Raw genomic sequence first — 19,612 nt, forward strand, 5'->3', positions numbered from 1 at the left:
GATTATAGCCTACATCTGAACATGTCTTAAAAATGAAAGTGTGCTCTTTAAGCCCACTGGGTGAGCAGCAGTTTCGGCGGCGCTGTGAGGATGCTGAGATGCTCTGATCTCTCTCCGTGAATGCGCTCACGCCTGCCGGTGCACGTGAGATGCGCATGTGACGACAAAAAAAGACGCAAGACCTGCTTTCTGTCTTTCACGCTCTGCTATCAAGACACAGAGACCATCCTTTAGTTAAACTAACGGTCTGATCTGACCTGAGGACACCGGGTCTGCTCCCATTTAAGCGCACGGAGGTGAGTGTGTGTATGTGTGTGTCTGTGGTGACGACTGAGAGGTTGGCTTATTATCTCATTCAAGAACCCAGACAGTTGGATAGGTCCTCCCACCGGTGTCTGCCTATTTATACGGTTTAGAAACGCTGTTCTCGGTCGTGATAACAGGACGCGACTGAGAGACACAGAGATAAATCACAGCACGGTAAGAGCTCCAGTTCCTGCTCGAGTGTTGCGGATAACAGTGAATGTGAGTTTGACCTAAATTATGCAATGATGGTAACGTAGCGTCTGCCGCGTGTGCTCCTTGAACGTAAACAGTTTGGTAGTGGAGGGGGTTTGAGCCAGTATGGATCTATGAGGATGCTGTGTGCGATGGGGCAGCTCTGCTGCATCATTCACCTCATCCGGTGCAGCAAAATCCACAGAAATCTCCGTCCTGGTTTTAAATTGAACCTAATTGTGGGACTAACCCGAACGCCGCTCACAGCACATTATCGCAAGCTGCAAAGGTGAGTATTCAGCTCTAGGCCTTACAGAGGAAAATTAAGCGATTATGAAATAATAAGAGCAGTCCTGCTGAAGATATTTCCAAGCGTGCTGCCAAAATGACAGAAAGGTATTTATTTTTAATAGGCTCATGTGTTGTCATTCTGTTGACTAAACAAGTTTAACACCCCCCCCCCCCCATGGCCCGAACATAGCACCATGTCCGAGAAAAGTCTCTCCGACATGCTGCAAAACGCGCACATGCGACAACAAAAAGAAGCCAACATCTTGTATTCTTTCAGAATTTATCTACTTTTAGGATTTGATTGAGTTGAAAACTCATCTGAATCAAAGATGTTTGGGTCAGCTTTTGTTTTAAATCAGGGAAGACGTTTTATTTGATTAAATCTCCAAAAGTTAAGTACAATGCATGGAGCAGACAAGACTTTATCTTAATTAAAAATACGCAAAAGTGCATTTGTGTTGTAAAACGTGTGAAAACACCATGATGCGTACAGAACTACTGTTGCATCATGCTGTATTTACACTGGTCAAAGATATGAGGCAACTGTAAGAACAAAAAAATGACCCAGGCGGAAGATAAAATTGGAAGACTTTAGTTTCTATGTTCAAATGACTGAATAACTGCCTAATTATCCAAAACAAATTATTTGCACAGCTGTGTGACTCAATAGTTTTATCCCACCTGGCCAATGAGGGTTTGAAGGTGGAAAGCTCCGAAAAAGATTGAGTGAGCCGTGAAGGTATCAAAGTCATGATGATCAACTTCCTGGTATAACGGCAGATATTCACAGACAGGTTTCATGTTGTTGTTGTGTTTTATCTTAACAGCTGGAAAAAGCTGAATAAATAAAACCTACAGGGAGTCCACTAAGCACCAGTGTAAACAAGTGCAAAACAAAAAACCCAAACAAGGTTTTACAGCCGCTGTAAAGGGTTTTAAATTTGACCATTGGCATGGAAATACCAGTATCAGCCTGACACGCTCCAAACAGTGCAGGCAATGTGCGGAATCCCATTGCTTTGACTGAAAAGGGCAAACAAGCTGACAACAGGCTGGCCCACAGACACAGGTCAGACAGGAGGAGGGAGGGGAGCGCACAAAGTGTTGGCAACAGGTAGACATGCAAGTTGTAAGGGAAATGAGCCAGAGTTTTGGGATGGAAGACAAAGGTGGCGTGGGCAGTGTTTTCATTGAAAGTGGGGCAAATGGACAGTGTGTGCTGCAACCAGCGGGTTGTGTTTTGGGAGTGTGTGTGTTTGTTAGGGCGGTGGGTAGGTGGGGAGCAGGAGCTCTGATGGTTTGGTCTGTCAGCATGCCAGGGCCACATTCTCACCGTGCTGTCGTTGAAAGGGGCGGCAAAGACATAAACAAACCCAATGGGATTAGGGCCCACTCGGAGGAGTGATCATGGGGGATTTGCTGCCCGGCAGGCACACAATGGCATTGTCGCGTAACACCCAAACACACACCACACATGCTCTATGGCAACATTTCACAACAGACCCAAGCCTACATAAATCTGATTAGAACTCCCTTTTGTTTGGGGAGCGGCACCGGGGTTAACAGAGGCTAGCCTCGCCACGGGTGATGGGACAGGGTGTGAGTTGACGTCGGCAGGGCGACAGTGAGAGAATCTGGGGTCACGTTGTGTTGTGGCGGGGCGTTTACACGTGTCTGAAGCCCCAGACAGACAGGGAGGGTCATGGCTGTGTGTGGAAGCACAATAACAGGATGAATAAAGGGTCTTCTCTCCCTCAGTGTGTATGTTTCTGAGTCAGCTGATGATGGTGGACGGAGACAGGATCTAAGCTAACATGAGACAACAACAACACTGGCAGACACAAAGACAGTAAGCTGGTTTGAACCTGTTCAAAAAAAATCTGACCCAGAAACGATGAGACAGTGGAGGGACAAAGCACAACTGAGGTTCTGCTTTTAGCCTGACATTGAATGGATGGCTACAGAAAAGTCTGGAAATTTCTATCTTTGTGTTCCTTCCCAGTGTTGGCTCTGGCCCAGGCTGCAGCCATGCCTCTCCTGGAAGAGACCACTCTGCCACAAGAACACCCACTTACTCTCCCTGTGGTCATCATAGGTAAACTTTAAACCCTCACTCAGCTTGCCCTTAATGGTCCGGCAATCACGCACCCTTCTCAATATAACTTGTGTAATATAATACCCACATTATGATGCTAATCCACAATTTTCCAAACATGGATTTATTTTTAGGCAATGGGCCATCAGGTATTTGCCTCTCCTACCTGCTGAGCGGATACAAGCCCTTTTTAGACACAGAGACTGTTCATCCAAACCCGATTCTGTACAGGAAACTGCAGGAGACCAAGCACCTCCCCATCACCGAGCAGGTAAAAACCCCTACAAGTTGTTATTGTTTATCGAAACATTTAGATTTGTCACAACAAAGGCTACTTTTTACAGGACTTGGAATATTTGAGTGAAGGTCTTGAGGGGAGGTCAAGGAATCCTGTGGCGGTGCTTTTTGATACACTGCTGCATCCCAATGCTGACTTTGGCTACGAGTTCCCTTCTGTCCTTCAGTGGAGGAGAGACAAGCAGCAACACATCCCACATCTGGTTCTGGGAAAGGCTACACCTGGGGGTGCTTGGCATGTAAGCGGCAAAGTTTAGTCTGCTACCCCCTTGTAACAATCCAAATTTTATATCAACCAGTTTGTTTTCATCTATGCCATTTTTTTCTCCCATCTCTTCAGGCAATGGAAGGCTCCATGTTGACTATTAGTCTTGGCATCTGGATGGAGCTTCCTGGAGTCAACTACAGAGACTTGACCAATGGGAAACACAGGTAAAGAGAGGCTGACAACAACAAAAAAGAGATGGCTTTCAACGTAGTTCTTGCTGCTGTTTCTCATCATCTTTGTCTTGTCTTTAGGGATGTAACCAGTGACAGAGCCACCCCAGAGGAGATCTCATCTTATTACCGAGACTATGTGAAGCTAAAGGGTCTCCAAAAGAATTTCGTTGACAACACCTACGTGACCTCCGTCCAGAAACTCTGCCGGGGACACGAGGTGAAAAGTCTGGAAAATGGGCACACTAATCGAGAAGATGGTGGGGTGGGAAACGGTGGCAATGAAGGCTTTGATGGAAATGGAGAAGAGTGTGTTAACAGTGGAGGAGGGGGGGCTCTCTGGGAAGTAAGGGGATATCAGCAGGTCCAGAATGACACTCATGTCCCCTTCTGTCTGTTTGCTGAAAATGTAGTCCTGGCCACTGGTGCGTCTGACTCACCAGTCCATTTGGGTGCAGAGGGGGACGATCTTCCTTTTGTATTCCACAGTATCTCAGACCTGGGCTTGGCTATGAGCCAGAGAAAGCTGGATATGAACTCCGATCCGGTTCTAATTGTAGGTGCAGGTTTAAGCGCTGCTGATGCAGTTCTGTCTGCTTGTAACAGCAACATTAGAGTGCTGCATGTTTTTCGCAAGAGCGTTGACAACCAAGACCTCATCTTTAAGCAGTTGCCGAAGACCTTGTACCCAGAGTACCACAAAGTGTACAACATGATGTGCTCTCAGGCATACACAAACGTGGCTCCCCCTTCTGCTCCCAGCAGACCACAGGCAGTGAGTATTGCCTCTTCAGTATGTGCCAAGATGTGCCCTAAACCCCAGCTGGCTGCAGGTAACATGGCTGGAGGTGCCAGTGTCAGTCTGTTTCCCGACTACACCAGTTTTCCAGAACACTGTGTGGTGTCCTTCCAGTCTGACATGAAGTGTTTGCTGCAGGGGAACAACTCCCTGAAGGCATTCAAGATCTCCATGGCCTTGGTGCTGATTGGGACCAACCCAAACTTGTTTTTCTTAAAGGAACAGGGCCAGTACCTGGGTCAGGATCCAACAAAACCCATCTCTTGCAAGCAAAATCCCATTGACATCAACCCCTACACTTTTGAGTGCACCAAGGAGCCAGGGCTGTTTGCCATGGGCCCGCTGGTGGGAGACAACTTTGTTCGCTTTTTGAAGGGTGGCGCTTTGGGCATCGCCTCCTGTCTGGTGAAGAGACTCAAGAAGAGAGAAAAGCTCATCAGCAATGGAGGGAACAACTTCATCTGAAAACGCAATAAAGGTCTCAAGGCACGCATATAAAATCCTTTTACCATGCCAGAGAGAGAGGGAAAACAAGTTTTAATACGCTTTCATCATTAATGCAGTGTTTTGTCATCTAAGCTAAGGCATTTTAGAGACCAAAAAGAAAATGGATGTACACAAATCAGTTTTGAATGAAAAAAGAGAACGCTTTTAAGAGTAATGCCTGGCTTCATTTGAAGCCTCCAAATGCCCAAGCTTCCATGTGCCAATGTTTCACGGTCAATCTGTGACCTCATAACAGAACGGGACCTTATTTCGATCAGGGTTGTTCATTTATTCACCGTGTGTCTTCAATCCATCTGCGAGCAGTGTTAAGTTGCACAGAGGCAAAACTCAAAAAATAAAGACCACTGCACCCTTTCAACTCGTCGCTGCAGTCGTGCAGGTGATGGGTGTATGCACAGAAATCCCAATTTCAAAGTTCAACAACTTGATTTAAAACAATCAAGAGGTATGTTACATCAGATTTATGAGACCCAAAAAGTTTGTGGCTGCCGAGGTATTGATGTTCCTGATTATTGAGCCTTTTTCTTTTTCTCACTCAAGAAGATTCTTTGTTATTGTTGGTAGTTGGAGCGATAGTCCAGTAAATTTGACCCATCGCTTTAGGGATGCTGCCACTGAGATCTGAATGTATTCATCCAAATCTAACGTCGATTTTACTGTCTGGATTCAAGCATCCAGGGAAAACATAAGGGCATGAAGGGTCAACTCTGGTGTTTAAATGGATTTCATTTCATGGAATGTAAAAATCATCTGATAATTTAGATTCAAACTCAACCATTTAGTTTATTTTCAGTCCTGTTTTTTAAGGCACAAATTTAAATTCTGAGACATAAAAGCTTTGCCCACATAAACAAATTCTGTAAATTCTTGACCCATAATGAAAGAGCGGAGTCTTCAGTAGAAAAATAGATTAAAACATGAAACATTTTATGCGACTCTTTGGTCTTAATGAAGTTTCTGCCAGTTACACAGCGACCAGTTATGAAGGTGGAAAACAAATCAATCCAGATGTTCCAACAATTTATGGGTATTTTAGGGAAAGTCAGTTAATTCAAACCCGCGCATACGTGAAAAAAAGAGGCTTTAAAAAAAAAAAAAAGAATGAAAATCACATCCAGAACGTCATTTCTATAAACCACAGTTTCTTATTTCTTTGTTTTCAATCAACCCACATCTTAGCATTCAATTAGTATCACCTTTAATTACATGAAACCATTATTAACATCAAATACTCATCAATGCTGACCTACCACTGTAGTCATGTAATTAGTTTTTTTTTTTTTTTAACTAACAATGTGAACCATGACAATCAACCTTGTTTTTGTTTCGGAGACACAACGAGGACAGACATTCACAGGTGATGTAGCGAGTCATGCAGAAGTCTTTTGTCTCTTATATTCCCGCTCTACATGTGAATATCGCTGTAATCTTCCACGTTTAAAGCAACTGAACTGTAAGCAGCCCCAACCGTTATCGTCAAGTGACAAAAATCAGCTCAGAAAGGCGACGGGAGATGACGAGTCACAATCCATTTTCCGTTTCTACTATCTTTTCCTTACCTTTTTAGTCATTTAAGCAGCGTCTGCAGAACTGCTACGCCATAACCTGCATCCTTTGAGCCGCTCACGCACAGCTTACGCTTTGTTTATTGTGACTTGACTTTTTTTTTTTTCATTTTCGATTCTCCTCTTGCCAACTTCGACATTATAAAAGTCAACAAAGGGGGGGTGGGGGTTAATACTTTATTAAAATGACTTGTTGTGTAGTCATATGACTTTTTACACTAACAAAACACTTTTACTCATTACTGTTTAGGTTTTGGTAATCATTTAACAACTAGTGAAAATGTTACCTGTGTTAACTACTGAATTTCAGCTGAATTATATACCTTGATGCTTTTTTTTTTGAACTTCTGAACATTGTTTTGATAGAAATATTAAATATATGCATGCAGGCACGAGCCATTGGCTGGCAGCGGCTGGCAGAAAACTCCTACAAGGAGGGGCGTGGGGAGAGTTAGACCCGGTGGATTTGACCACGTAGGGCGACTCAAAAGTGGAGCATCTTTATCCTTTTCTATTTCCTTGTTTTAAAAGATAAAAATTTAAGCTGTTGAGATGAGAAATACTGCTTCAAAAGCATGATTTCTACTTTGTATTAATCTGTGTACTCGACATTTTAATAGGAATGCAAATGGATTTCAGATAGAAACTCAAAGCGCAAGTAGTTAATTAACAAGCTGATTAATCCCCAAAAAAAGGTGTTTAAAGCCAGTCTCCTAACTCTCCTGGCCACTTCTCTTGCTATACAATTCATACTGAATGCTGAGTTAACGTTGAGCTTGAAAGTGGCACCTTCTGCGAATACGAAGGGGAAGGTGAGCCTCAACTATCTGCACAGAAAGAACAAGAGATATTTCGGCATGACGACTACTGATCTGAACTGTTTCAGATCTGGAAAAGTGCCTGAAGGGTTGGCTCACCCGAGATCGCTGAGGAAACAGTAGCACTTGAATCCTTCTCTAGCCTCTTAATTCTGCTGAAACAAGGGAAATTAACTGGGGCGTTAACTTCAAAATGAAGGAATGGCTGCTTTCAGCATGCAGAGTTTTACAACTCTTGTACAACTGAACAGTTTTTAAATGTTTTGTATGGTATATTTTTTATTAACGACAAATAAAAACTTTGAGAAAAAAACCCATCTTTGAACACAAGACTGTTCTGTTACATTTCTGGCTGCCAGTGAATACGTTTATAGATATAAAACAGGAAGAACAGCGAGATGAAGCATCTCAGCTCAAATACAGAAATCAGAGAAATGAATCTAGTTGTTTCTGCAGTCCTTTGAAACAGGGTTTCACCGACTTCCTGTGAACTTAATTCCCCCGGGACGATGCAAAGATGAAGGCAATTCATCTTCTCTTGGATAGTTTGGTGGGGTTGTACCTGACACACACAGACAGAGAAAAGAGCACACGTCAAACATCTGTCCACGTCAGGATGGGCTTTTAACATTCCCTGTGGATCACTCCTCAATGTGCTCAGAGGCATTTTGAAACAATAAAAACAGCCCAAAATAAAGTGCCGTAAAACACAGAAAATGTTTGAACAGCTTAAAGCAAACAACCTTCCTATAAACCACGTCTGGAAACTTCCTTTAGAAAAAAAAAAAATACCGGACTGTTTTCTTAGCAGCAGAGTCTGTTCTCAAGCTACGCATGACTGACTGAGCATGACTCAGTGATCAAACAGATCAGGCCTTACACACATGCAACAAAAAAAAAAAATCTATCGAACATGTCTCTTTTCTGCTTAGTCAAAGAAAACAAAGCAGCGCCGGCTTACATCACCTCTGTTTCCCTGGCAACCGCTGTGACGAAATAATTTGTCCGTTCTGCCTGGTTAGGAGGAGGCTACGGTGGTTGCATACCCATAAATCTCCTGACTGGGATGGTTGAGATTATCTCAGTTTTAGAATAGTTTTATCACCTTGACTCTATAGGTCACAGAAGCTCCGCCTTTTGTTGGAAGAATGAATCATAAGGACACAACTAAGAAGCACTGGCAGCAGGAAATGACTGGAGGATCTCTGCACCCATGATAAATAAAATCAAAAAAAATAAATGAAACGGTGGGCTGCTGGCAGCTGTGGACGGGGAATGATGAATAATATTATGCTGCATAGAGAACTCACAGGGGCAAGCTGTGAGGGGATAACAAAGTTACATCACGTCATATCATAACAGGAAACGAGGTCCAGTCTCTCACCTAAACAGGTCATCCCCCACTGTCTCATCCCGCCTGTTCTGACGCTCCTCCTGAAACAAACACAAGTTCAACTCACAGATCAAAGACAAAGACTAGATCCCAACAATAGAACAGGGGCGACAGTACCTGGGCTGCATCTTTCAGCCATTCATCCAGATCAGAGTTCTTGCCCCTGTTGTGAGCCAGCAGATCAGATCCTCCGATGACGTGTGGGAAACTGTCTGCACCTGGGATGCTTTTCTGTCACACAGAAAAAACTAAATTCATATTAAAACTGCTGTTAAAACTTCCGTGCTTTTCATTTTTAACTGATCCACACGAGTGTCACAGATGCTCTTTATCTTAACCTTTTTAAACTGGATGCAAACTGAAATCACCGTCGGTCGAAGTATTTAAGAGGAGAACAAAGCGTTCAGATTCTTGGCAAACGCGCCACTTATTGAAGAACCGATTACAAATCTCTAAAGAGCCTCTGCCGTGCGTGTGTGTTGCCTCGCGGTCTGACCTTGCGGAAACATTTGAAGTTCTTGACGTGTCTGTTCTCCAGCATCTGTTTCGGTTTGGTGTTCAGAGGATCTGAAACAGTGAGAGATCTGAACTCCACCAACACCAGCTTCTTAGGGAGATCCTCATCAATCTTTGACTCCTGAAAAAATCCACGATTCACACAACTTTGGTAAGACGAATATTCCCTTTAGCCCAGTCGATTTTGTAGAAAATCGATGAGAAAAAACAAAAAAAACACAATAAATAAATGAAGGAATGAATGAATAAACGAGCATGTTCAGAATGTAAACACTGTATCCAGAACAGGTACTGATGCTGCCTCGGCTCCACTTTAATAAAACTAAATCAACTAGTTCAGGCTGTTTTTAAATTTTGATGATTAAAAATATATCGGGCAACTATATTGGTCTCGCTCCGCTTTTTATACCCAACCGTGCTCCTCTCCAACTGCTAATTAACGTATTTAGTCGTGAGATTCAACCATTTGATTTCTTTTTAACACAAAACAACTTCTCTAGTCATTTGTTAACTTAACTTTTTAAAAACATGTCACAACAAATTCAGAACGATGACGTTCAAAGAATGAAATCATGGCCATTAAAAGAAAAGAAAAAAAAGACTTGGTTGTGATTATTTTTAAAACTCTGAGATTCATTTCATTAATATTTTAGATAGCCTTTTCACAAACAAGAGGCTTTAGTTCTCACATTAACATTCTCGAAAACTGGTATCCGAGTCGGTCCTCTGAGGTTTGGGTTGTGCCATTTAACTGCGTCGGCCTGTGGAAAATAATTGGCACCTTCATAGATTTTGATGCATCCGATCCTGGGCTCTTTGGTTTGTGAAAACACAGCATGTAGATGTAGCGAGAACCTGAAGCTCTTTCAAAGGAAGGAACCAACTCACACACCTACACAACAGACAGAGACCCCCCCCCCCCAGGATTTACCTCAGCCTCCTGTTTGACCACTACAGGTTTAATAGGGGCCTTTTTCTCCTCTCTTGGCAGGCTGATATCTATTGTCAGTAGTTCTACATCCTGTGGGAAGAGAAAAGATCAAAACTGAGCGATAAATGGGAAAAATAGCTGAAGAAAAAAAGAAAAAAAACTCACATTGTATTTTAAGCGCAACATTTCTGTATGAATTAAGTAAAAAGAGCAAATGCTCTTCCTTCACCTCGACGAAAGAAGCTTCATCGTCTTCAAAATGTCTTCTGTCTTTACTTGTGCTGGCAGAGGACATCTCAGCAGGTTTCCTTGACTCGTGATTAGTTGTCATGAAGTCTGTTGGATGAGGCGGCTCCGTCTTAATAGAGACAGTATGTGGATCAGATTGTTCACTGAGGTTCTTAAGGAAACTTGATTCATTTCCCAGCTGAGGCACTTTATTGCTCATTCGATTAGATTCCTGGTGGATCCGCTGCCTTTTGCTGGAGGAAGAAGCGTCCACAGCACGCAAGCCTCGTTTCTGCTGAGGCAAACTGTGTGCAATTAACTGCTCTTCTTGGCCTTGATCACTTGAGACCTTGTCATCAAAGCAGTCCATATCCTCTAACATAATAGACTCCAGTTCATCTATCTGAATATCTTCTTCCATCTCCTTCCTTTTTCTGCGCCCTGGCTCCTCAGTGAGAGCCTCTGACTGTCTAACAAACAAATCCGCTGGCGAATCAAGTGGAGTCTGGGACACGGCTGCAGGGCCTCCGGGAGAAAGCAAGGGCATTTTTCGGGGCGTGGATAAGGTGTTCGATGCCTGCAGGATGATTGACGATTCTGGTGCAGGCCGCTTTGGCTCAGACATGACAGCTGAGAGCTCATCCTCCAAGGGCCTCAATGACAGCATGAAACAAAGAGACGGGTAAGTACAGAGTCTTACTTTCAGCTATTCAGCACTGAAACTATCAGAGACATTTTCCAGAAAACCCGAAGGTTTTGGAGGGCTGTTTCTGTTCGATGGATTTATATTGAAATTTTTGAATAAACAAATAAATATCAAGCATTATTAAATAGCACCCTGGCACCAAAAACACTGATGAACAACCAGAATCTTACCTTTTCTTGTTGACGGGGCAAAAGAAATTGGTCAAAGTTGACTGTTTCTGTGGGGAAGCTTGTGCAGAGGGTTTTGGTTTCTTAGGAGAATATTTATTGAAGAATGTCTTCGTCCCACCATTGGTCTTAGGAGCGGACGGCTGGGGCCTGACGTAAGCGTTATCTCCACCTGAAACTGCAAAAATATTTGGCTTTACTGAATATTTGTTACTGCGAGGCAATGCAAAAAGTCCTGCGGTGTGATGGATTATTTGCTGAGAGGATAAAAACATCCCAGAGTGCCTGCTGACATTCAGCACATCTTAGCACAAAGCCTGAATAGCGAAAAAAATGCTCCTCCTGAAACACCCCTAAAGCTCTCAAATAAGGACTACTATTTGTTTCACAGTAGTTGCAAATTTAAAGAACATTCAAAATAAAAATAAAATAAAATAAAATAAAATCTAGATGAGGCAGATTTCTATTGTTTGGGACCAATAAACTTTGCTCTGTGCCATTAAAAGGTGCTGATATCAGCTTTATTTTAAGGACTGATGAAACAAGCCAAACCAGTAGTTTTGGCCATATACATATACATATACATATACATATACAACTACCGTAATTTGGCACACTTGAAAATATTGGTTGGTAATATTGTTTCTTATGCTACAGCTGAAGCAGAAAGGCTCCATTTCTCATCACGCACTTTTATTTTTTGTGCTGAGAAGTTAGAAACACATTAAGAAAGAAGAGAAGCCTTATTTTTTATTTTTGTTACAGCCTTCAACCTTTACTATACTTTAACATGGTTTAAAGTGTCTGTGAGTGCAACACATGGTGCTGCTTTATCATCTAAAAACGAAATAACACAATAAAGTGGAATGATTCATAAGAATCATTCAGACTGTCTGCACAGATTTTAATCCAATTTTAAATGATCGTGTACACCATTTTAAACCTCTATACAGCAGTGAGCAACTATCGGCTAAGTGAAGATTTTATAGTTTAATGATTATGTTGCCAGGATACGCAGTCTCTTCTCGTCTGTGTGCTTTTCCTTGAGCTCTGTGCGGCTACCGGAGCATATGATTAAATGCTGTTTCATATCATTACAGGAAAGTTATAGACTTTTTGAGTAAAGCTCCTGCAAAGCAAGGGAAAGGTTCACATTGGTCTGTATGCTGACGGATGGACTCCATGTGAGGTTTGCCTTTTAGTTTGGGCTCTGTTTGGTTTGGACTGAGATGCTGCTGCTGTAGTGTGACACCCAATAGTCTTTTAACGTTGTGAAGTGGACCTTTAAAGGACCAGCTATAGGTACATCACAAGACCATCCTTCTTTCCAAAAATTCTGAAAACTTAAGCTTTTAAATCAATTAAAACACATTCAAAATAATCTATAAATAAGCCAAAAAGAATATTTTAATCTATAATTAAAGGAAGAAGTAATAAATAACATCCTAATACAATGACTTACAGTTAAGATGAAACATTTTGTAAATCATCCATTTATAATAACATTTCATACTCGCGTCACATTGATTTTACACTGGGGAAAACTACACATTCATGTAGTTACCTGTAACTTTGGAGTCAGGCTTCTTCCTCTGGGAGTCTCTGTTGTTTGCAGCATCTAATGATGAGCTCATTGTATCAGCCACAAGGAACTGAGAGGTTTTCGTCTGAGCTGTAAATTTGGACCTGTGGGACTGACTGGTGTTCTGGGTTAACTTCTTCTCAGGAGTTTCTCCTACTGCTACCACTCCGGTGACTTCACTGACCTCCATCCTGACAGCAAAGGAATGCAAAGAGTGAACGACAACTTAATTACACGGAGGATACAGTTAAATGCACAGCAATATTCTGCTCATCATAAGGGACGATGTGCTGCTTTTTTTAAGAACATTGGGCCTGAGGAGGACTGGTTAAATATCTTATCAAATACAGGGAAACACATGAGAGAGGCGAAGGGGAAATTTATTCAGTACAAGATAATTCATAGATTTTATTTTACTCCTTCAAAGCTACATCGAATGGGCTTAATAGGAAATAATTTATGTTGGAAATGTCAGAGTGAGATAGGGACTTTTTTACATGTGATTTGGGGATGTAAACTAGTGTACCCGTTTTAGGAGAAAGTATTGAACCATGTGAGTAAATGGCTGGGTGTGGCAGTACCTGTATCACCAAAACTGTGTTTGTTAGGGGACCAAACAGGAATTCTAAATATATCTAAATATGAAAGAGGGATTTTTAAAGTTGGAATGGTCACAGCTGCCCGAGCAATCCTCAGAGTATGGAAGAGTACAGTCGCCCCAGATGTTAAAAAGTGGATGGAAATGATGTCAGAAGTTGCATCATATGAACGCATGTTGGCTAGAGTTAACAATGAAGAGGAACATGTTAGGAGGGCCTGGGAACGTATTTTTTTTGTAGGTATGGAAAATGAAAATTTGTAGATATGGTGCTGATCAATGCAAAATGTAAAAAAAAAAAAGAGTCTTATGTGCAGGAGGTCTTTGTGTACAGGGCTATAAGCTGGATATCCTGTCTGTTGATGTTGGTGTCAGTGTTTGTTTTCTAGTTGGAATGTTTTGTTTAGGTGTGTATGAATAATTTAATAAAAACTTTAATGACAAAAAAAAAAAAAAAAGAACATTGGGCCTCATGCTAGAACATTTTCATACTCTTATTCTAAATTTCTCTTACTTTTTTCGTACGAAGGTCTCGTACGAACACGCCACGTCAGATTCAACAAACGCGGCATGACTCGCAACAATAACTGGAACAATCTAATCACCATATTTGCATTATTTTCTTATTTAGAATAATGTGAATAGCCAGAATGTAGCTAGTGAGTACCTTTGGGATGTCTCTGTGTTGACTGCGTAAGCTGTGATGTTCTGCGACGCCGTGGGTAACACGGTCTCATCCACAGTCACGCTCTGCGACAGAGACGCACCTGGGAGTCTGGGTTCCACTCTTGGTGCCGAATCTGAAAAAAAACGGGAGCAAAATTCCATTTTAAAAAACTGAAGTCAAAATAAAGAACCTCTTCAGTGCTTTTCAGTGTCGCCACACACCTGAGTCTGTTATCAGACTGGATGGATTGCAGTACTTGTCACAGGACGCGTAGATGGCAGCCAAACCAATTTCAGACTCTGTGATGACTCGAAAACATTTTCTGTGTCGGTGGTCAAAGGAGAAATGGCAGAGCGTCTTTAAGTGGTCACAAATCCCCCCATTTATCTCAACAATTCAAGTGCAGAAACATGCTCTTAAAGTGTCTCCCTGTAGAAGAGCAGGAGTTGAAACCTTTGAAGGATGCTCTTTACGGAGTTTGCCCACTCTGTGGAGGAGGGAGGAAGCAGAGCTTGTGAGTTGCCTGTTGTGACATCGACCACACAGCTGTGTGCAGACTCCAGCAGCTCACGGGGCAGGGAGCCCTCCTCCAGCAGCTGGCTCCTGCCACCTCCAAAACTCACTCCTGCGCTCAGGCGCTTCAGCTGCAAACGGCACACGAGAGAAGCAAGTTAATCTGCCTGTGGGTTCATCGCTCTACAACCAGCAGATGTCATCTCCAAAAGTTTTTTGTGCCTTTTTCCACCTGCAAACAGTGACTCGCTTAGGATCTTCAGTAACATTTAAATGTCTGTAACTCACTAACTTAATTAAAAGTACATTTTTAGTCAAATCAAGTCAAATAAAAGTTTTGTTTTTAGTCCATAAAAGTAGTGACTGCGTTTTATACCTTCACCTTTTCCTTGTTCCTATGAGTGTGTAAATAAATATTTAAGTCAAAACCTTTGGCTTCTATTGATATTAGGCATCTGGGCATTAGTGCTCTCCAAGAATGTTTTGGAGAATTACCTGCTGCGATCACAAATGATTTGTACAGCTACACATCTAATGTCTAGAATATGTCAGGTGTGAATGCAGCTTAGAAAACGGTGATCAGTAATTGTAGCTCGAGTGAAAACAAGGCTCTCTGCGGCAGCAGCGACTCTCCCAGTGGATCTCAGACGGACGAAACACTGCCTGGCAACTGATGTGCGGTTGATAAACGTCAACCTCACAAGATCACAACAATCTTTCAAGCTTCCCAAAGAAGAAGCAGGGCATTGTGTGGTCATGTCACCCATAACAAGTGCTGATCTGTCATGATGTTCTATTCCTGATTGAGGAAAACAAATACCTGACACAACCAGCAACTTAGATTTCATAATCTCCACCTTAAAATAACATGAGAGTTTTGTAGCAGTTTGTGTTGCATGAAAACAACACAATATCATTAGAAAAGAGGAAGTGACCAACCTGTTTGGCACTGAGGAAAATGAAGGTCTTCCCACTGAAAAGCTGTTTGCGATCTGGGATTATTCCAAGATTGACCTCTTCTTTATTCAAGCTCGGCTCATCGATCTCTGGTAAGAAGCTTAAAAGCAATACACACAGGAGATATTATATTCAGTTCCGTGCAGCCAGTCAGGGTCAGCTCAGTGTAAATGTCAACAGAGGTGGTTTGCCTGATACCTCTCAGCTTTAGGAGGAGGTTTTTTTTGTTGAAAGGCGTTTTTGAGCTCTGAGAAGAACTCTGGCTTCACGATGGGACGACAACACAGCAGAGCAGAAATGGTCTAACGAAGAAAGGAAGCCAGAACATCAGGACTTGGTTGGAGAGAAACACATCACATGTGCTAACAGGCATATAAAAAAAACAAGACCTGACCTTAATGGTGACTTTAACAGTGGGCATGGCCAGGTGGGTGCAGTCCTGGGTCCAGGTGTTGACCAGCTTCCCACCTAAAGCAGCCAGCGTCTGAGACAGAGTCGCCTTCCCGGTGTTGTCCAAACATGACGAACACACAACAGGCTTCTGATGAACCACACTGGGAACAGAAACAGAAAAGAAGATGCTTAACAAAATCATTTGATAACGAATGAGTGAACTGCATGTTAATTGTGAAAAGTCGTCTTTCTGTCACATACCTGAATTTGCTGTGAAAAACACCGAATGTCACGTTGTCCCCCGACTTCAGGTTCACAGGTGCTGTTATTGGCTGGCTGTTGACAACTGTGCCATACTTGGAGGTGTCTTTTAAAGTCAGAGTCTAAAGGACCAAACCATGAAATTCATCAGTTATATAAACCATCCAACATCTTTCTGTCAGCTTCAGCCATGCAAATGAGAAACATGTTCTTTCCAAAGTTAAATTAAGCAAATGCATCCACAGCTAAATAAATACATTAAACAAATTCATATTTCATTGTAACTGTCAAGTTTTCCTGCAGTTTGCCTGTAAGACATCACAAAAAAAATAAGCTTTAAGTACTCTTATGGTGAAGCAGATGGATGATTCACACAGTAACCATAGGGACATGATTAGGGAAATGATTAGGCAAGGCAGGGCAAGGCAAGGCAAGGCAAGGCAATTTTATTTATAGAGCACAATTCGTACACAAGGTAATTCAAAGATTACAGAGGATGATTAAAATGAATCAAAAGTCTTATGACTTAAAGTTGGCAAAAACTGTGTCAGTGCAATGAAAAGATTGCACAAGATTAAGGCAGAATTCATACATTCGGGTTTCGGACATCAAAGGTTTTAGTTTCAGTTACAGCGTACCATGTGTGCAGTGTTTGTGCAACAGCACCACCTTCTGTGTGGGAGTGATATCACACAGAGAAAGATTTGCTAATGTTTAAATGACTATTACAATCCCACAATTCATCTGCCATTAGAATTGGGATAATATCCCAGTACAGCACGCAAATTGCCGTTTCTTTTTTTCAGAGTGAATAGCTGGCTTGTTGCTACGGTGACGCGACTACTCCACAAAATTCTTGCTGTTGGCTGCAGTTTCACTTGTGTATTTTTTTGAAAACCAACAGCCATGTCTGTGTACACGGAGAGCTTGCACTGTATGTGAAAGGAGTCAGATCGCAGCTGAATTTTCAGTCACAAAACAATGAGTCTCTGGAACACACTGTGCTTAAAAAAGGAGACGCGAACTGCCGCATTGCTTTCATTTATGTTACAGAGTGACGGAATCATAGAGCAAGTTTCCTCATCAGATCTGAAAGGCTTACTTTTTTTACTTTTTGAGTTTGTAGTAACTCCACATGTAAGCTCTCACGCACAGAAAAAAAGTGATAACTCCTTTTAAAAGCCATCAGTTCCAGTTAGAGAGGTATTCTTATTCAGCTTATTAAAGATATTCAGCTTTCTTACGTCTGCAGCGATTTAAGTCTCTTACCTCTTTGGAAAAGCATGATATTGAAACAAAGTAAGCATTATTTCTCTCACCTGGTCAGTGGCAGTAAGCTGAGCGTGAGCCCTACTGATAGACTGGTCATTTTGAAGAATGATGTCACAATTCTTGCGTCCCACCACGTACTCTTTACCTGAGAGGAGGTAGTGAGTCTCACCTGTGAGAGACAGACGGCAGGAAGTCAGCTGTCTCGTGCAAAACCAAAGACTGAACTGCGGTTTTTACAAATGTGGGTCAGTTTTACTGTGAAGTTGTAATAACTGGTCAATACTTTAAATTTTTTTATTTATTAATTTTCTATTTATCGTTAATCTTCTTATTCTCATTGTGAATTTGATGCCAGCACACATTGAGTTGTGCTGTTGAAACGTGCTTTGGCACTGGCTTGCTGAAATAAAAAAAAAGGACTTCCTTAAAAATATGTCAACTGCATGGAATGTGTAGCTCAAAAACCTATTTTATTACCGCATTAAGGGTGCCGTCACATACGTGCAGGTTGGCAAGCCATCGGCACTAACCCGTCCCCTTATGCCAACACAGAAGCTTGATTTTTAACTGCGCTCATAACAAGCTGTGTTGTACCGCTCCTTTTTAGTTTTGAGGATGTGTCATCCAGAATCTCCAAAAATAATTAAAAGCCTTCAATCAATTTTTCTTTGCATGATTGGGTTTTTAAGCTTGCAAATGTGGATGCGTCAAACTGCCTTCACTGATTACAGTTCGAAGAAGTGTCCACAGCACTGTGTGTTGGATACAGAGATGTTTCAATGATTTATCATGACATCAACAAATTCATTGCTACTCTATTTTCAGATCTTGAAGTGTTGAATCATTTGCTCAGGATGTACTTCACAGAGGGTTGATCCTCTCCCAACCTTTACTTCTAAAAGGCTCAGTCTCTCTTTTTATTGTAGCATTCACAGCTCTTCCAGTCTGATGTTGTCTCCAAACTGGGGCTGGCATCCAATTAAAAATGGAAAAAACATAATAGCATTTGATAGTTCTTGGTTTTTTTCAGCTTTTGAACCATTTTTAATTAATAATATGTCAACATTTGTTATTTTCACTATATCGACACTTCAAATATTTTGGAAACTAGTTTGGAAATAAACATTACTCACTGTTTTTCATACATTTCATAAAGATATGATCTGCATTGCATACGTTGGTGTATTATCACCATTTAAAACACAATGAAGCATTTGATGAGATTTATATAAATATAAATATGTACTGTACAACAGGACAGACTGTATTTGACGATAGACACTCTGAAGCCCTTGTGAGTTTAGAGACTTCTGTGGTTTAACTTTTTTTGCTCACATGTTTTGAGATGCCAGTGTTGTAATTAGCCATATTAATGAAACATGGCGAGTCCAAAGTTCATCCCATCCACACAACCTCTACTCAAACACATCGCATATTAATGGAAACTTTAGCAGACCGAAACAGTTTTTATAAGATACAACAGCAGCGGGTGCGGTCGCGGACACCTCCATCTCTTCGTGTAGCGTTTATGGTTTTCAGCTATATTGATCAAACTTTGCCAAGCTAGCAGCAAGCTAGCTAAAAACGTCAGTCATGATGGAGAATGTTACCTCCAGGCTGCAGGGAAGTCAGTATCCACATGGTACTGCTTTCGGAGTCTCTTTGGTCGATTTAAACTAACAATTCAATAAAAGGAAGGAACATTGTAAAGATTAACAGGCCACCACGGTGGACTTTCACGGCGCGCTACCGTGTGACGTCATAACGCTGCGCCTATTTTATTTTTAAAATAAAATCTCTAAAAAATAGTTGATTCCTCTTTGAAAAAAAATCTAATGCTGGTCATTTAGACCAAAATTTAAAGAGAGAATATATATTTTAAACATTTTTCATGTCTAAAGGAAATATCGTAACAGGGTTGCTTGGTTGTTCCCCTAAAATCACGGCACCATTTAAATTAGAAGATTAAAGATTAAAAATTAAACGGCAACAGGATACCCAGTCTAAAGTAATGATTTAATTGATTGAAGAAGACAGTCAAAACAAGTATCACTGCAAATCTGCACAAAAGACTTAGAGCTCGAAAGTTAGTAACTGTAGTACTCTGTTCAGATTGTGTA

At 41.6% G+C, this 19,612-nt stretch overlaps 2 protein-coding genes across 5 annotated transcripts; one reads left to right on the forward strand and one right to left on the reverse strand.

Annotated features, from left to right (window-relative positions):
* The first annotated feature begins 225 nt into the window (after window positions 1–225).
* Window positions 226–4,896, forward strand: osgin2 (oxidative stress induced growth inhibitor family member 2). 3 transcript variants are annotated; one of them, XM_075465497.1, is made up of 7 exons: window positions 438–480; window positions 2,548–2,638; window positions 2,792–2,884; window positions 3,019–3,155; window positions 3,229–3,420; window positions 3,522–3,613; window positions 3,701–4,896. In XM_075465497.1, coding segments are annotated over exons 2-7 (1,698 nt in total). In that variant the 5' UTR covers window positions 438–480; window positions 2,548–2,637; the 3' UTR covers window positions 4,884–4,896. The 3 variants fall into 3 exon arrangements, with proteins under 3 accessions (XP_075321613.1, XP_075321612.1, XP_075321615.1); XM_075465498.1 differs by lacking the exons at window positions 438–480; window positions 2,548–2,638 and adding an exon at window positions 226–296; XM_075465500.1 differs by lacking the exon at window positions 2,548–2,638 and having other exon boundaries at window positions 445–480.
* An 881-nt stretch (window positions 4,897–5,777) lies between these two features.
* On the reverse strand, window positions 5,778–19,244 carry nbn (nibrin). Of its 2 annotated transcripts, XM_075465495.1 has the most exons (17): window positions 19,103–19,244; window positions 17,540–17,661; window positions 16,221–16,342; window positions 15,961–16,120; window positions 15,765–15,868; window positions 15,549–15,666; window positions 14,550–14,740; window positions 14,318–14,418; window positions 14,097–14,229; window positions 12,814–13,022; window positions 11,253–11,427; window positions 10,378–11,029; window positions 10,149–10,238; window positions 9,198–9,338; window positions 8,819–8,932; window positions 8,693–8,742; window positions 5,778–7,870 (listed from the first exon to the last, which is right to left on the reverse strand). In XM_075465495.1, exons 1-17 carry the CDS (start codon window positions 19,131–19,133, stop codon window positions 7,837–7,839), a joined length of 2,547 nt encoding a protein of 848 aa, XP_075321610.1. In that variant the 5' UTR covers window positions 19,134–19,244; the 3' UTR covers window positions 5,778–7,836. The 2 variants fall into 2 exon arrangements, with proteins under 2 accessions (XP_075321610.1, XP_075321611.1); XM_075465496.1 differs by lacking the exons at window positions 5,778–7,870; window positions 8,693–8,742; window positions 8,819–8,932 and having other exon boundaries at window positions 9,198–9,978.
* Between the last annotated feature and the right edge of the window lie 368 nt (window positions 19,245–19,612).

Source organism: Odontesthes bonariensis, chromosome 5, assembly GCF_027942865.1.
Source record: "Odontesthes bonariensis isolate fOdoBon6 chromosome 5, fOdoBon6.hap1, whole genome shotgun sequence".
Classification (NCBI taxonomy): Eukaryota; Metazoa; Chordata; class Actinopteri; order Atheriniformes; family Atherinopsidae; genus Odontesthes; species Odontesthes bonariensis.

What these genes read in the sequence shown, in the direction of transcription:
- nbn (XM_075465495.1), bottom strand. Translation starts at nt 19,133, where the DNA reads ATGTGGATACTGACTTCCCTGCAGCCTGGAG. An exon ending in GCCTGACTCCAAAGTTACAG is followed by an intron (nt 11,428 to 12,813) that starts GTAACTACATGA and finishes ATATTTTTGCAG; the next exon opens with TTTCAGGTGGAGATAACGCT. An exon ending in GGCTGAAAGATGCAGCCCAG is followed by an intron (nt 8,743 to 8,818) that starts GTACTGTCGCCC and finishes TGTTTGTTTCAG; the next exon opens with GAGGAGCGTCAGAACAGGCG.
- osgin2 (XM_075465497.1), top strand. An exon ending in ACCTCCCCATCACCGAGCAG is followed by an intron (nt 3,156 to 3,228) that starts GTAAAAACCCCT and finishes TACTTTTTACAG; the next exon opens with GACTTGGAATATTTGAGTGA. An exon ending in TTGACCAATGGGAAACACAG is followed by an intron (nt 3,614 to 3,700) that starts GTAAAGAGAGGC and finishes TCTTGTCTTTAG; the next exon opens with GGATGTAACCAGTGACAGAG.